This window comes from Seriola dumerili, unplaced genomic scaffold, assembly GCF_002260705.1.
Source record: "Seriola dumerili isolate Sdu_G_001 unplaced genomic scaffold, Sdu_1.0 BDQW01001888.1, whole genome shotgun sequence".
NCBI lineage: Eukaryota > Metazoa > Chordata > Actinopteri > Carangiformes > Carangidae > Seriola > Seriola dumerili.
Window position 1 is genome coordinate 404,342 of NW_019176143.1, and position 17,736 is coordinate 422,077.

General features: G+C 39.8%; 1 protein-coding gene across 1 annotated transcript; it reads left to right on the forward strand.

Moving 5' to 3' along the window:
- Positions 1–3,891: 3,891 nt before the first annotated feature.
- Positions 3,892–17,406, forward strand: gmps (guanine monophosphate synthase). Its single transcript, XM_022768898.1, has 16 exons — positions 3,892–4,133; positions 5,597–5,769; positions 5,884–5,998; positions 6,405–6,502; positions 7,814–7,917; positions 8,245–8,438; positions 9,223–9,388; positions 9,763–9,914; positions 10,128–10,301; positions 10,950–11,055; positions 11,274–11,389; positions 12,215–12,340; positions 13,827–13,942; positions 14,065–14,195; positions 14,967–15,139; positions 15,322–17,406. The coding sequence occupies exons 1-16, from the start codon at positions 4,107–4,109 to the stop codon at positions 15,421–15,423; spliced, it is 2,073 nt and encodes a 690-aa protein (XP_022624619.1). The 5' UTR covers positions 3,892–4,106; the 3' UTR covers positions 15,424–17,406.
- The last annotated feature ends 330 nt before the right edge of the window (positions 17,407–17,736 follow it).

Sequence of the window (17,736 nt, forward strand, 5' to 3'; positions counted from 1 at the left end):
AAATTAGACAAACATTTTATGGCCTCAGTGTCAGAACCCAATTCATTGTTATAGAGCAAACTGGGATGACATTGCACATTTTAAGGTTCTTCTTTTGGTTTCTAACTTTAAAGGAGAGTGCAGCACGTTCACAAATATTATATAAATACCAATCTGTTCTGGGGCACGGGAATAAGAAATGTGAATTCTTAAAAAGGGTTGGATTCTCCTTTAAATGCACAATCCATGATTATGATATAGTGTTCTATCCTCAAAGCATCTGGCGCAGAAAAATAACAGGCTAAAATTCTAAATATTGAAGTATTTATAGAAGCCTATTGGGGATCTTGTTCAAATGATCTTGTAAACTTAAAAATGAAAATGTTATTTTCCACACTTATGTGCTCTAGGGTTACACTGGACTTGACTTAGATACTCTCGCCTACCTCAGAACTGTACTTATCTACAGTAGGCTAGTTGAGTAAACTTATTCCAACACTGCAAACTTATAGCCTATAGGAATAACAACAACATATAGCAAAAGAAAAGTAAGAAATTCAATAAAGTGCACTTTTAAGCTCAAATGATAAAATTCAAGTTTGAAATCATTTCCTTCAATTGGTTTGGACAAAAAATATCCTCACAACTCAAATGTTCTCACAACAAAAGTTATAATTGTTAGAAATGTGGTCACACAGCCAATAACTGGCAGGCTAATGATCCTTTGGGGCATAATTAATACTGGTTGTATCTTCAGAGGTTGGAAATATTAAACTAATAACTACATCAGTTCCACAAAAGGCCTAGTTAACCCCAACAATTAAAGCATAAATTAACAAAGTCATGACACTTAAAAAAAATACACTGGCTCCTTTCATTGGCATGTTGTTACTTTCACCTGATATGCAGTCGAATGCGATAGACATCCCATAACTAAACAGACATGATATGTATCAGTTTTGGAAAGAGAGATCTACGGGTTAAAGTGATAGCCTATAAACCAAACATATTTTTCTGTATGACCCATTGTTTGCATCTGTCAGTATTGTTTACTAATTACAATTAAATGTGAAGTAAACTGCTTTTTCGAGACTCATGTTGATAAATGGCTTCTGTATGAGCTTATATATATATCCGCTTATGCTCTTCTTGTCCTTGATCCTGATCAGTGAGGTACAAAAGAATGACTTCCAGGTGTTGGTTTTTAACTCTGAGGATCCAAATTAATGTGTACAAAAAGAAATTACAGTGAAATCAAAATGGATTCAACATTTAGAAAAGGATCTAAAATCTAAAAATCTAAAATCAAAAACTGTGCTGAAACCTCCTTGATCAAAAGATCTAGAAGGGGTCATGATGTACCCATTACACTACATTTGAGTTAGAGTAATGATTGACAGCACGGTCTGTCTTGTGGCTGCTATGAGTGCATGTGAAGCTGCTTATCCTCACAGATGGCATGTGACAACACACAGGCATATTTGGGTGGATCAGCATGTGATAACAAGAGCCCTGTGAAGCTGTGGCTGTATCCATGTAAGAAGGTTTATGTAAGTGTCAATAGTCAATAGTATGACAAAATGTTCTAATACAGAATAAAATAACACACCTTATTTTCACCCAATATCAGGATGCCTCTGATGTTATGTCACAGACAAAAGCTGTTGTTTATTCCAGCAACCACTTTACTAATTTTCAAGGCTGGATCACCAACCGGTTATTCCATTGATAGTTTGGGTCTACATAATGTGATTAATTACAACTTTATTAGAAATTTGCACCACTGAAGTAGAATAGTAACTATGGCCACATCCTGTAGAAAAAGGCCTATTATTATTCCTTGATGCTTAAGAAAACATATTGTCTGGTGTCTGGTTTTGTCCAACCGTCCAAAATGTTGAGTTAACTAAATAGAAAATAGCAAATATGCACACTTGAGTGGCTGATACCAGTACATTTTTGGGACAAGTTTTTGCCAGTTTTGCTTTAAAATTACTTAAATTATTAATCACTTATCAAAATTGTTGTCAATTAATTTTCTGTCAAACAACTAATCAATTAATAAGCTTAATCATCTCTGTGCTAGTGTAGGTACTGGTTGGTTACAGGGCGCAAGGGGAAACAATGAAACTGACATGTATAGCAGGGGTCATTTGGTCAATTAACCTCTCTGGGGGCCCAACATCAAAAATTTGTTGTTGGACCCCCAGAGAGGTTAATTCTGCCATGGCCTAGGGCTTCAGGGGCCCAAATGGCCCAATATTTTTTATGTCACAATGATAGTTATCTGATTAATTGAAAATTTGTTTGTGAATATGTGCTAATAAAGACACAATATCAACTCATTACTGCTACCTTGTACCTGTCTGGTAAAGGGGCCTTGTGCATGAACACAGGGTCAATAGGGGCCCACAGGTCTTTTAAGATGTGTAGTCCCCTGATGGATTAATCTGGCCGTGTTCACTGTTACCTCTGTTTCACCAGCGAGAGTTACCTGAAAAAGAAGCATCGTTGCTATGGTTATGTTAATACTCTTTGTGCACTGATTTAGAAAGATGGTTTAAGTTTGGCCAATTTGGACAGACACATCCCAGCCAACCACATGAGTATTTTCTGTGGCCATGGTAATAATTGTCTGAGTTGTGTGTTATTCATCATATCTTCCACAGGATGACGCTGATATCATCACATCTGAATATTTGTTAGTTATGCTTTGTGGGACTTGTCCAAATGCCTGCTTTGAAAGAGATTGACTCAAATGAATTTTCACTACGCATTTTCCACATTTTCTCACATTTTCTCACATCGCCAGAGTGGAAACCACTGCCACTGTGAGAAACTAGTTTTCATAAGGGGTCAGCCCTTTTTTAAACTAGTTTCTTTGACACACTCTCAGGGTTCATGTTTAATCTATTTAATCTATTATTTGACATCTGTCTGTTTGTGTCTTTACTGTAATGTTCTTCTGTAACATGCAGGGAAGTCCAGGCTAAAGGTTTCAGAGAGCAAGTAATAATCCTTATGCATGCAGTGAAAATATGGATAGTGCAACCACATAATTAAAAAAGAAAATTCAACACAAAAGCCACATGTGAACAATGATCCTAAAAGTAACCTATACTCTAATTTAAGTTGTCTGAACAAGACACGTGAAGACAAAAACCCCTCTGTGTAACACACACCTGGAACATACAGTGCAGCAGATGTGTTAAAGTACAAGGGGCTCCTCACACATACTTGCTGACTGCCTGATAGAGTCTGAGGGGTAGGCTCTAGGGTTGGGTGATATGACAACATATACTGAGGGAGCCATTCCTTAAATACCTTTGTTTCTATTAGGCCATTGCTGGCAATGTTGAAAATAAATGAGCAGGAATGTTCTATCCTAATACTGACTTTATCGGATTACTGATTAAGTACTTATCAGATATTTATCTGCAGGCATTTTATCAATTGAGTTTCCAGGAAATGTATTATTTGAAGTATTGATAATGCAATATAAAATTAATTATTTATTATACCAGTCTGTGCCACTGTCTTAACCCACAGTTTTGTCTCAGGAAATTTAGATTTGTCAGAATTCTGTCAGTATTGTGACAGCAAATCATCAGATCATGACACATTCCTACACATTATGAAGCAACTAAAATGTTACTAATTATATTTTTTCTTTGGAAACCCTTAACTATCATGGGTTAGACATCGGAAATGTCCCTGGGAGATCCCCCTGGACACCCCTGTGAGAATCACTGATGTACCTTACTATTAAACACTATCTAATTTTTTTTTTTCAAAAAGCACCCATATTTTATCACCTTGAGTCAAATTCTCCTATGCTGTCCCAGCCCCCGAGAGGCCACTCTCCCTCACTTTCATTTTTATATTTAACTTTGCGCTCCACCCATGAAACCCAGACACATTTATTTAGTCTGTTCCCACTGTGAAACTTATTCCGCAACCGGAGGAGGCGAGACTGTGACAGCCCATCCTCAAACCAACAACACAATCTGCTTTTGAAACAGTAGTCGGCGTGCTGAGCCAGGAGCTAACCAGTAGCTGTCTCTCTCTGTGAGACCTGGGACACCGAGGCGAGGGGGAGAGCTCATTCCACAACACGGCAGTCCTCCATGGCTCTGTGCAACGGAGACAGCAAGGTCAGTGCAGCGGGGAGTGCCCGCGGCTCCGGTACTGGGCAACCCGGTAGACTTCGTGTTAGGACCCTGGTTGCTGGTGTACCCCCTCCCCCGGTTAATTACGGCCTGTGTGCACCTCGGGGGGAAAGTTAAGGAGAGCATGTAACGTTACCACCAGTGCCGCTGAGGAGCAATGAGTACGCTGTTGTCTGCCTGTTGCAGTTACATTAACATGTTGCTCATGGCTGCTAACCAGCCGGGCAGGGTATTTCTGTGATGTTTGGCATAAATATAATCTTTGACATATTTCACCACTAAACATGGGCGCCTTCCTCTTATGGAGGCTCCCTCCAAGACCCTTTGCCTCCCAGCACCGCGTGGGTTTTAGCATAGCTCCGCTAACTTAGCGACCTGCTAACAGGCTAATGCTAATTACTACTGTTTATAGTATCCGTGAGCTAGCATGCTACATTGGTAATTCGTCACCTAGCTTTAGCCGGGCAGTCACTTTGTGATGACAGTGCTGCTAACCGCAAGTGTTGTATTGTGATAGCTTTGGCGTTCATTTTAAAGGTAAACAAATGTATTCCAAACGACTACTGTCACACACTTGGAGCTAACGTTAACGGACAGGTTTGCTAACGTCGTCACAAAGCTAGTATGAGCCGACTTGCGGTTACCGGTCTGACAACCGGAGCCGCCGCTGCTGCACCAGCTGATCTGGTAAAGTTTGCTGTTAAACTGTCTGGTATTTTTCTAGTGGTTGTACTGCTAGAGCTGCTGTGATTGACGGCAGTTTGTTTAAGGGTTATATATATATTTTAGATTATAAATGAGAGATGGTGGGTAGCATGTCTAATCAAAGTTGTTTTTAGAAACATCAACGGCGGAAGTGTTTCAAAGCACCACGTGGGATCATGTTTCTCGTCAAGCCGTCTCTTGCTACCCAGTTTCGTTGTATTATGAAGATTAATCGGCTGCCAGAAATTTGTTTCTGAAACTTTCCCCTGCGCAGATGTGTATAAAAATAACACCGTGACATGCAGAGCGGTGAAGAGAAACGGTATATTGTGGTAGAAGGGTCTTCACTGATAACCTTTGACTAACTTGTGGGTTTCATGTGATTCTACTTATGGGCTGAATTGCTGCAGCACGCTTCACAAGAGTGACATCCGTGTTGTAGCTCACATGTCCATAATTGTGTTAAGCCTTATTGAGTCACATTTTCCATTGGGTGAGGGGGGGTCAGAGTGCAGCACAGTTAGCTCTAGAAGGGTTGGGTTACCATATACCAACACAAAATTGTTAAGGACAGCATTAAAACAATATTATCCTAGTCAAGGTCCTGTCACCAAGTAAACACTGCTGTGCAAAAGTGATAGTGGATGTGCAGTATACTTTTCTGTCTGTTCAGCTCAACACAGACTCTGCTGGCACTTTAAACAAGACAATGTGTGTGGTTTTCTGAATTTGTGCATCTACAGCTGGAGATCAGCAGCGCAGAGCAGAATGGGTCATGTGAGGGGGCGGTGGCGATCCTGGATGCTGGGGCCCAGTATGGCAAGGTGATCGACAGACGGGTCCGAGAGCTCTGCGTACGCTCGGAGATCCTTCCTTTAGAGACCCCGGCCTTTGCTATCAGAGAACAGGGCTACAGGTGAGCACATGCACCAGGGATGCTTTTCCTTTTAGCATCATTATTACAATATTCTGTCTATGAATTTGTTTTGTAATAATTTTTGACTTGATTGTTCTCTCTCACCCTCTTTAGGGCAATCATTATTTCAGGAGGTCCAGCCTCTGTGTATGCAGAAGATGCCCCCTGGTTTGACCCTGCCATATTCACCATAGGAAAGCCTGTTCTTGGGATTTGCTATGGGATGCAGGTATTCGTGTACATGCATACATACAAACAGTAAAATGATACAATGGGAAGCTGCTGTAGTGATAAGGGAGACCATCCCGCTTCCACAAGGCATTTGCTGAAGGAAATGTGTGTAACACTTATTCACTCTTGAGTGACTGCACTCTACTATCACTGTACTCCAGGCTGGTGTCCAGCTCTTCTGGGCCAAAAGGGACTTAACCACCTTCTTCAAGGGCACTTTGACATGAGCTAAGGGAGACGAGAGCGTTGCTCACTCAGTTTTCCCAGCTAGCCTGAAAATTAAAACCAGCAGCTTCTCAAGCACATTTCTCTGAACTGCAGGCAGTTGTGCAATGTTGGGAATCACATTAAAATGTAATCCGTCTCCAAGTGTTAACTTTGCTGTGTGTATATTTGTGTTACAGATGATGAATAAAGTTTTTGGGGGCACAGTACACAAAAAGAGTGTAAGGGAAGATGGAGTGTTCAGTATTGGACTCGACAACACTTGTTCTCTCTACAGGTAATATTGTTTCTCAGGATGTTCTTTTAATGTGTTATATTATGGTTATGTGTCAGTATAAACAGTAGTCAGATTGTCCTCTTGAAGCTGCACATTCTTGCACATCCTTGCAATTTCAATTTTACAATCAGAAGTATTTGGAAAGAGAAGATGACAGACTGATGAGAAACATAGTAGGAGTTTGAGGATGGCACTTGGTGCAAGAATAACATGGCCTGACAGACAATGTATAGAGAAATTCTATACATGCAAGACACTATCACTCTAAAACTGAACAAAGGTTGGGTAACAGAGAAAATGTTTGCTGGCCTGAATCACTCAAATCACTGAATCACTGGCCTTCCAGCCAGTGTTTGCCAGTCCATGCAGACTGTATGTCGAGAGCCATGGGGTTCTTGTAGTTATGGTGTATGTTGCATCTACTAAACTGATATTTACTACTGCAATAAAAAGACTTTTAAATAGAACATTCAGTGTCTCTTGAAAAGCCACAGCGGAACACTTGGACTGAGCTGTTTTTATACTGTGTATGAGATTGTACAGGCATTTGCTGTCAGTGACTGAAGCTCCATATTGTTACTGTATTCTGCAACCCACCAGAATGTTGTTTTGGAAGTTTTTGCCAAGTCATATACTGCATTTCGGTAGCTTTACTACCAGAAACTTGAGGCCAGTTGTGTATCCAATCTGCAGAGCCTGGACAGCTCCCTCGTCAATATAAATAGTTAACTTGGCCATCTAGCATCGCATAATCTGGCCAGAGATTTCTGCATAAAACTAATCCTACTGTAAGTACCAATTATGCTTTTAGGGGTCAATTGTGTGTCTCACCTTGAAGGCTGATCTGGAAGCAAACACTAATTTTTGTGTTATAATAGCAGCAAAAACTGCACTTGACATAGATTTAGCGTATTGCTATTGTCGATGTAATCCTCCTGTTACCCATTTCTTAAAATGAAGAGTAAGGAAATCAATAACAGATCAATCAGTGAATGTAGATTGCCATCTCCTCTCTTAATAAACTGAGGACAGTGTATAAAACACTACTGCTCGACGGGTTTGTCCCAGTGCCATATTTACAATATAAACTGCAGAAGCATTTTAGCAGTCACATCATTTCCTGTGGTTGTTACACAAATACTGCAGAGTCTAAAATAGAAGCCTGCAGTTTTTTATTACTGGATGCCTCTCACACATAACTCAAATGCACACACTGAAAATAGTAACTACATACATATAACAAAATATATGCCATGTTATTGAACACCACACGTTTTCTTCTGACATCTGTGTGTCTGTTTATCTTAACAGAGGCCTTCAGAAGGAGGAACTGGTCCTGCTGACCCATGGAGACAGTGTGGATAAAGTGGCTGATGGCTTTAAGGTGGTGGCCCAATCAGGAAACATCATTGCTGGTGAGTAGCACGTAAGATAGGCTGTGACCTTGATAAACTTAATCTAGTATCAGGTTGTGGTGCATGCAAGTCCTAAAGAAACACTTGTATTTATTTATGTTGTTTGTTTTAGAAATGTTGCATTTATGTATTTACACCTGACAGCTTCTCTGAGAAGAATGTTTAATCTGTATTTTGAGTCTGTAGACTTGTCACATCCACCTGAAATCCTAACTTTGGCTTATGTTATAGTGATTGTACATGACTGTGCTATTTAAAAGAACCATTCACAGAGAGTAAGTGGTAACGTTAACTGTCCCCTCATCACATCTCTATTTTCCCCGCTAGGGATTGCTAACGAACAGAAGAAGCTGTACGGGACACAGTTTCACCCTGAAGTTGACCTGACGGAGCGAGGTATGGAGATGCTGCGTAACTTCCTCTTTGAGATTGCAGGATGCACAAGTAACTTCACCGTACAGAACCGCCAACAGTCCTGCATCAATGACATCAGAGAAAAAGTGGACAAATCCAAAGTACTGGTGAGTGAAACTGCACCAAGTTTCATGAGTGTGTGTTGGTGTGTAAACTATTTTCAAGGCGGAGAGAGATGACAAAAAAAAAAAAAGGATGAAAAGGGAAAAAAATTCTCAGCATATTTTAACCTACAATGGGAGATAGTATGACTAAAAGTCTAAAGCACGCTGAGTTGCTGAGTGTGAAGTGTGTTGAATGCTCACAAAGTGGTGACAGCAGCAGTGGTGGGAAGTTAAGTAGAACCAATTAAACTCTCAAATTAAACCCTGTTCTATCTGAAAAGAGGTAGTCGACTCCCTGAGCGGCTTCAAACTGGGCTTCATCTCAGGGGAATGTGAAGGCGATAAATGAGTGTAGGAAACAGGCACAGGATTTATACTTAAAGAAATAATTGCAGCCACTGTTTCTTGTTTTTTTCTCAAATACCAGTTGGAGGCTACATCTTTCACCATTTGTTACTCCACTCTGTTGTAGAGTGTTCATGCTGTAGCATTTGGCAAGTGGCATTTTGGTTGTGAGACTCCCAAGAGATGGTAGTCAGCTAATTAGAAGCAAAGCAGTGTCCAGACTGAAGTTATCTCTTCCTAAGGCTAAATATTTTACAGTTTGCCAGCAGGTGCAACACCAGATATATTAAAGAAAATATGACTGCGAAAATGAGAAGCTTACCTAAGCATAAAATACACATATACAGTAGATGTTGTGGTTGCCCTGTGATTGGCTGCCGGCAAGTGGTTCACAGTATTTACTTCTATTTGCTTCTAAAGACTTTCTGATGAATATCCTCAGGTGTTGCTGAGTGGCGGAGTGGACTCCACTGTGTGCACAGCCCTCCTCAACAAAGCTCTGAACCAGGACCAGGTGATAGCAGTTCACATTGACAATGGCTTCATGAGGAAGAGGGAGAGTCAGAGTGTGGAGGAGGCCCTCACCAAGCTGGGCATCAAACTCAAAGGTAGGGATGAAGCAGAGATGGTACAATAAGACCTTACAAGTTTAAAAAAATTCTTTATAATGGAAGACCTGAGATCATGTAGCCATAATGAAATAAAAACTTGTGATACACAGTTGTTTCAGAAATTATGATCTAATAGGAATTCTTCATGAAGCGAAATAAAAAAAACACTTGTAAAGTATTATTTGAAAATTAAACTTTTTATTACACTATTTATTGCCATGTGATGGGTAATTTTGATTATTTTATGTTATTTTGTAGACTAAATGGCTAATCAGTATTGAAGATCTGTTGCAGCCCCAAATATAACAGGATACTGAGCTATTATGCCTCTGCCTCTATCTTTCTCTCCTTTAAAATGTCGCACTCTTCAGTGGTGAATGCAGCTCATACCTTCTATAATGGAACAACAACCCTTCCCATCTCTGAGGAGGACAGGACGCCGCGGAAACGCATCAGCAAGACCTTAAATATGACCACCAACCCTGAGGAGAAAAGGAAAATTATTGGAGACACATTTGTCAAAGTGAGTATGAGGTTTTAATAGATTGTTTGTTTAATGAAAAATGCTGTGTAATAAAGTTTTTGTTGTTATTACATTTTTGTTTATTTTACAATTTATTACATTGTCAGTTCAGCTGAATTTCTTACTGCAGTATATTACTGCACTATATAATTTGTCTTTTGATTTACTAGTTTACTGTTATATCTGACTTTTCTACATTGTGTTGCTTCACAGGTGGCAAATGAAGTGATAGGCGAGATGAATCTGAAGCCAGAGGAGGTTTTCCTGGCCCAGGGTACCTTGAGGCCCGATCTCATCGAGAGTGCCTCTCACCTCGCCAGCGGCAAGGCAGAGGTCATCAAAACACACCACAATGACACCGAGCTCATCCGCAAACTCAGAGATGAGGTACTGTACACACGCGCACATGCCTGACATCAATTTCTCTGGTACGTTCTGCTGCTTCAGAGTATGGACATGATCAGTGGATAAGTAGATGATTCAGTAGATGCTGTAAAAGGAAACTTAAATTCCCCTGTGAATGAATGCCTGCAGCAGATTTACACCAAAGTACTCTGAATCTTTTAACTTGAGGTAAAAACTGGAAATTGGAGCAGACAATATGAGTGGCGTGTAATAAGACTACTGGTTATATTTCAGAATTATTTTTTTTAGCACCAATAGTTTCTACAGTAGTCTGCAGCAGACAAACACTTTGATACTTCAGTTGTACAGATGGATGGCAAATGCATAAACATCAGTTTTTTAATACAAGTGGATTTATACAGCCTTCATCCCTCAGCGAGTCTTGAGTCTTAGTGAGTGGTTCAATATTACACTACACTACACTCCAAGGAGCACTGAAGCTCATGTGAAGACAAACACTCACTCTCCTCCTTATTAGCTGTTTTGGACTCATATATTATTTGGTGTGTGTTTGCTTTTTTTTTTTTTTTTTTGCTCAGCCCTTCTTCAGAAATGCACAACTATGTAACCCCTAAGCCCCCCCCCCCCCCACTGTTGCAATGCTGATTCCACTTGTTTGTGATCCTCCAGGGAAAAGTAATTGAACCACTGAAAGATTTCCATAAAGATGAGGTCAGAGCGCTGGGGAGGGAGTTGGGACTGCCAGAGGAGATTGTCTCTCGACACCCTTTCCCTGGCAAGTACATAAACACACACGCCTATGATGTCACTGCTCTGACAAAGCTGCACAAAAGTGATTTCTATCAACATAATGCTCAGCAGTGTTGGAGTTTCATCTCTTTCTGTCATTGTCTCCACCTCATCTGACTCTCTTTCCCCTGTGTAATCAGTTACTTATTCAATCACATCACGTCTGTATTTTCTAACTGCACCTCCTCTCTCCTTGCCTTTTAGGTCCTGGTTTGTCCATCAGAGTGATTTGTGCAGAGGAACCTTATATCTGTAAGGATTTTGCTGAAACAAACAACATCCTCAAAATCATCACAGACTTCTCCGCCAGCATCAAAAAGGTCAGAACAATACAGACACATAATAAATCTAATGACTACTTGGCTAATGTCCTACATCAGTGGAGATCATAAAATAATTTGTCAGTGACAGAATCCTAATTTATGTAACTACAACTAATGGCAAGACATTTGAATATGCCTGTCTTTCAATACATTCAACAGTCTAAACTGATACACCAATTTGTATGTCAGTGTTTGCAGTCGAGCATGCACATTTTTGTTTATTAACGGCATTACTGCTTTTTGAAAATAGTCCCCTGAGCTAGTGCTGATACTGTAAATTCTGATGTCAAATATTTGAGGTAGCACGCAGATCAACACAACGGCAACGAGATGACTAGATTCCTGAGGAATAACCCCAGGAAAGTCACAAAATCTAGAAATAAAGGCATCAAGTAGCTGGTTGCAGCCAAATAATCAGTACAGTGGAATCTCTTCCCACACACCAAATGAGAAGACATTGGCTGCTGTTTATTCTGCCTGGTTAAGGAGTTAATAATGCACAGCCTCTGCTGGTTGGTTGGCCACATTGCACCAAAAGCCAAATAATTAAGATGATCTAAAGATCATTTTTTTTCTAGTTTGTTTTTGGTACCTTGTTTTTCACTTAGTTGCTAGGAAGGAAAGGAGCCCATATGCAGAAGTCACACTAAGACCACATCAAGAACAGAAATTAAACATTAAACATTCAAAAGTTATTTAAGCTCTTTTGAAGACCCATGTGACATTTCATTAGAGAGATTTTATTTATCTGCGTATCATGTTGTGAGTCGCGACATAGACAGAACCATATTAACAAACAGCTTCACCCTCTCTCCCCTCCAGCCCCATACCTTGCTGCAGAGAGTCAAGTCATGCATATCGGACGAGGAAGAGGAGAAGCTCATGCAGATCACCAGCCTTCATTCACTCAATGCCTTCCTGCTGCCCATCAAAACTGTTGGCGTCCAGGTAATCCAGTTCATCAAACCTAAACTGTCACTCTGTATCTTTATGTTTGCTCTCTGCCCCATTGAATCAGTAATCAGTCCATAAAAGAATGTGATGATAATAATAATAATTATTATTATAATAATGTTATAAAAATGTAGCTATTCAGATGAACCTCACAGCTCAGTCATTAGGCAAAGCTAATATTTTATTACCATATACAAACCTTGTAAGATGGATTGAGACAACTTGAGGATTTTAAGACTCTTTTCTACTTATGCTAATTTTGTACTATATTTAAGCACTTAACATTATATTTTAAATACCACAAGAGACATTATTTAGCAAAGTTTACACAGTCTTCCTTTCAGGTCCACACATTTTTACAGTCTACACATCAACTTCTCTCATACGTTCTGTGGACAGTACTTACAGGGATAAATTCATTCATCAGTATACTTTTAAAATAGACTTGCTACTGTGGTTCTTAAAGGCCCAAGTAAAAATTTAGTGTCCATTTTAAGAGTTTGTCCAAATATAGCTTATTTGTTTGTTGAATAAACTGTATCTGTGCTGCTGCATATATGTGGAAAATTCAAATGTCTGTAGGACTGTGATGAATGGTTCAAGGGCAGTGAAGTCTTTAAACAGTATGTGTCACTCTCTGTTTGTGTCCTTGTGTTAAAACTATAATTTAGAGGTTAACCACGAGACACACCCACACACAGAAAGCTTCTCAGTTTTACTTTTTGACTGTGTCTCTGTCCAGCCAAGGGAGGGATCTGATTTAACTGTTGTGCCACATTTTAGTTTTTTTTTCCTGCTCTGTTGACTGTTCTGATCTCTGATGTGTACTGGAAATGCTAAACATGGCAACAAAAAAAACCCCATCACTTTCCAGTAGTTTATACTGACCTTCAGTGAAGGAGGGAACGATGGTTACGACCACTTTCCTCAGCCAAACATTGCAGTCATCCACTGACTGTGTGGGTGTGTGTGGGTGTGTCCTATTACTTCCTGTTTGAAACCAGAATTTTAAATTTGCCCTAAACCTCAAATTGTGGGGCAGACAGGAGACTGTAGACAAACACAGGCACGTTCCACTGTCTGGGGAATTTGTTTGAATGAAAACAGACAAATAATGCGGACCTATTTATAGAAACTTAACTGTTTATTTGATAAATAAACAAAGAAAAGAAGAAGGGGTTCCTTGGTGGCTCGCCTGGTAGAGCGCATACCATTAAGGCTGAATCCTGGCTGCAGTGGCCGTGGGTTCAAATCTGACATGTGGCACTTTGCTGCGAGTCATCCCCTCTGTCTCTCTCTCTCACTCTCTCTCTCCCCCCAACTTTCCTGTCTCTCTTTCACTATATCTAGAATAAAGGCATAAAAAGCCTGAAAAAAATAACTTAAAACAAAAAAAATTTTGTTTTGTTGTATTTTCTTTGGATCTCAGTAAAGACTTTAGTTTTAAAGATATGTCAAATAATTTCCCTCTCTGTCTCAGGGTGATTGCCGGTCCTACAGTTACGTGTGCGGCGTCACAAGTAAAGAATCCCCACACTGGGAATCTCTCATGTTCCTGGCCAGACTCATCCCTCGCATGTGCCATAGCATCAATAGGTAACACACAAATCTTTCCACTGTTCATGTCTCCTCAGTGATATGCCACGTTAGACACTCAGTGCTGTCAGTGGTCAGTAGAATACACAGACTCATTCATTCATTCATGTCTCTTTTTCCAGAGTTGTGTATGTGTTTGGATCCCATGTGAAGGAGCCTCCAACAGACATTACTCCAACCTTCCTGACCACAGGCGTTCTGAGCACGCTCAGACAGGCTGACTTTGTAGCTCACTCTATCCTGAGAGAGTCTGGTAAGTGTGTGTACCCAAGTCAATTCAGATGTTTTAATGTAGCCCTATGTATTGAAGCATTACAGATTATTGAATATGTCAGAGCAGCTTGAGTAATAGCCATTCACTCCTTTTTACAAAGCCTGGCATTAAAATGTTCACATACACTAACCAGAATAGTGCACTTGTGTGCATACTTGCATTCACAAGGGGAATTTCACATCTCTAGAGGCAAACCAAATGTTTGTTTGAGAATTTTTCTATGTTCTCCACTGAGAAGACTTCTTTTGTAGCATGTCTATACTTTCCTGACTGCTCTGGTTTCACATTGTGCGAAATTAAGATGTCATTAAAAGGGTTGGCTTCAAAGATAGTTTTGATCATTGTGTCCACACTTCATATAAATGGTCTGTATATAGCATAACATCACCATTTCATAGGTCTTACAGCCATGTGACCATTTTTCTTTGTGGAAACCCAAAATCTATTAATTGAAACATTAAATTAGAGGCCTAATCCTTAACCTTTTGTAACTCCAAGAAATTGATGGAGACTCTAGGGTTGTTTTTTTTTTTTAATCTTTTTTGTTGGTATATGGTGACGGTGGCAATTGGATGGTAATTGTGAACAAAAGAAATCATGCTTGAGGTATTGGCATTGTCACATGGGCAGGTTCTATGTTAAAACACGTTTTCAGATTCAGCCGCAGACAGTGAAGCTACTTTGTAGCTTTGGTTATTAAAATTTGTCAAAGCAGCAGTAAGATCTCTTGTTTCTGTCTTTTTCTTTCAGGCTACTCTGGAAAGATCAGCCAGATGCCGGTCATCCTGACCCCCCTGCACTTTGACCGTGACCCACTGCAAAAGCAGCCGTCCTGCAGGCGCTCTGTGGTGGTCCGTACCTTCATCACCAGCGACTTTATGACTGGCATCCCTGCAATGCCTGGCAACCACATCCCAGAAGAGGTATATAATAATTTAGGCTTTGTGTTCTCCTAGACTTGGCACCTTCATTTTACCACCTTAGGTACCAATTTAGGTTCAGGGATTGAACTTTATTGACCCAAAAATTATTTAAATGAAGAATGTTTAAATTTTTCTCTGTAGTTGTTGAGTTTTAAAAGTCTTTTTCCTGTCTGTTTCCCCAGGTGGTGCTGAAGATGGTAAATGAGATCAAGAAGATCCCAGGCATCTCCAGAGTCATGTATGATCTGACCTCCAAACCACCGGGCACCACAGAGTGGGAGTAAAACACAACATGGCGTCATACCGATAGGACACACACACGATGCACAAACACACTCAACAGATTTCAGAGAGGGCTGGTGAACTTCTCTCCTTCTCCTCTGTCCTTCCTCCCTTCCAACCTCTCTTCACCTTCCCCCTCCTCTCTCCTCTACCCCCCCTCCTCTCTCTTTAACATTCCCATGGAAGGCAGACCGTACTGTGACGGGCGCACATGCAAAGGCGCTACTGCTCTGCTCTCCCCACCACTCTTCCCTGGTCTTAATATTTTTTGGCGATAGGGACTGATTAATGTTGGTTATTGATAATATATTGTCATTTTTGATCCACGTTCAACAATGTATTTCCTCTGTATGACGAAAAGATAAATTGCTGCTTCCTTTTGTGAGGTAAACCATTAAAGGCAAGTGGCGAGAAGCTGTGAAAGTTCAGAAAGTGGACTTGATGTTGTGCCTCAGGTTATTGGATGAGCTGAACATGAAAACAAGCAAACAATAGTGTAATGAAAAGGAAAAACAGCACGAGGCGGATTTGAAAATCTTCAGCAATTGTTTTCTGCCTTTTTTGTCAAATGTTTTTGTTTTATTGTTGTAGGTCAGAAAGTTCTCCGCCTAAGACTATCCTCTCTATTTGTTCATTTTCACTTCCTGCCTGTATACTGTGCTCTGAAGAAGGTTGTCTGAACAGAAGTAAAACTGAACAGACAACCTGTGTGACCAATCAACAATTTTTAAGCTTTTTGTTTTGCCAAAAGTAGAATATGCTGTGGTGGTATATAACGTTGTGGGCTCCTCTGATGATCTTCTCCAAGCTGCATTTGTTGACAAGAGCTGTTGAATTGTTGCTGTACCCACTGTGGACAGCAGTCAACCCAAGAATAGCTTCAGTATAATGACTGGCGTGCAGCTGTGCAGGAGGCCAATATGATGGGTAACTTTCTGTGTGCCTGTTCTCTTGTGTTTTTTTTTTTTTTTTTTTTTTTTTTTTTGGTTTTGTTTTGTTTTTTTTTTTTCTTTGGTGTGACCCGACCTGGACTCTGATGTTTTCAGAAAGGAGGATATAACACTGTTTCTCTTCATGCTGCAATATGTATGCTTTTTATGAAGAATAAACATGGTAAGATGACTAATAACAAAATTATTAAGTACAGTAGAGTTTATAACCACGGTGTGTAAATTGCTGTTGTCACTTCATCATTATTTGGCTGCTCTTGGGCAGGGGCACATTTTTGCACATGTTGTCTTTGATTTCTTTTCACCCATAAAGCCTCTGTGCTTTATCAGGATAACAGAATCATACATCGAGTGGGAACTACAGTGTGTCGTTCTTTAGTGTCAAAGGTCATGTTAAGAGTACTGTCAGTTTCCATCTCTAACATTTCAATTCACTGTGTCTCAGAAAGGCATTATTACGTCATTTATTTCTGTTTTGTACAGTCAAAACATCCAGCGCATCATAACCTCTAGTCTCCAGTCTTGTCATTTAGACCTCAGTGAATACGGTGCTCAGGTTTAACTGAGTTTTAAAAAGTGTGTTGTACCCCGTTTAGAGACATTTCACTTGGACATGGTGATTCTCTCACCTCCAGAATTTGTCTTTGTGCCTCTCATCCTCTGTTATATCCTTAAGATTTAGTGGCAAAATACTCTTAATGCAAAACGAATGGTTTTCCTAACTTGTCTTAATTGCTATTAGTGTTTCTCCCTCTGCCTTTTTATATGTGTGCTTTTTATGTTGCATATGTCTCCATAGAAAATGACAGCTTGATAATAATACATATAATTTTGTAGTTGGATTTAATTGCAATATCGATAAGATTAAGTTATGCAATTCTATGTCTGTTTTTTTTTTGGTTTTGTTTTTATTCTACAATGCTCATTCTCCTTAGTAACGTGCCTCAAACCAAGCCACTGCATGCAGTTTCAACCATGACGACATTTGTACAATGGAAAACTGAGCTTTAATAAAGATCTCCATGTTGAAACTTCTCACATCTGTTGTTTACAACTTATCTACTGTGGACTTCACTGTATACGCATTTACTTATTTTCCTCTTCTCTAAGAAATAGATAACTTAATAATAAATACTTACTTTTTTGTATCACCTTCAACATATAAAACCCCAACAAATAATATTAGAGGTAGGCTGACCTGATATGTCTTGCTGATAAAATTCCACCAAACACCAATTAAACGTTAACCCAATAAAATGGAGAAGGTGCAAAATAGTAGACGAGGAACTCTAATGCACTATTGACGTAGCAGAGGTCCAAGTTAATACAGTTTGAATAAAGCCACTCCATGCTTAAAATATCCTG

Bases quoted from the DNA above. Each gene is read 5' to 3' on its own strand.
- gmps (XM_022768898.1), top strand. From the start codon at position 4,107: ATGGCTCTGTGCAACGGAGACAGCAAG. The intron at 4,134-5,596 runs GTCAGTGCAGCG...GTGCATCTACAG, and splicing joins TGTGCAACGGAGACAGCAAG to CTGGAGATCAGCAGCGCAGA. The intron at 6,503-7,813 runs GTAATATTGTTT...TTATCTTAACAG, and splicing joins AACACTTGTTCTCTCTACAG to AGGCCTTCAGAAGGAGGAAC.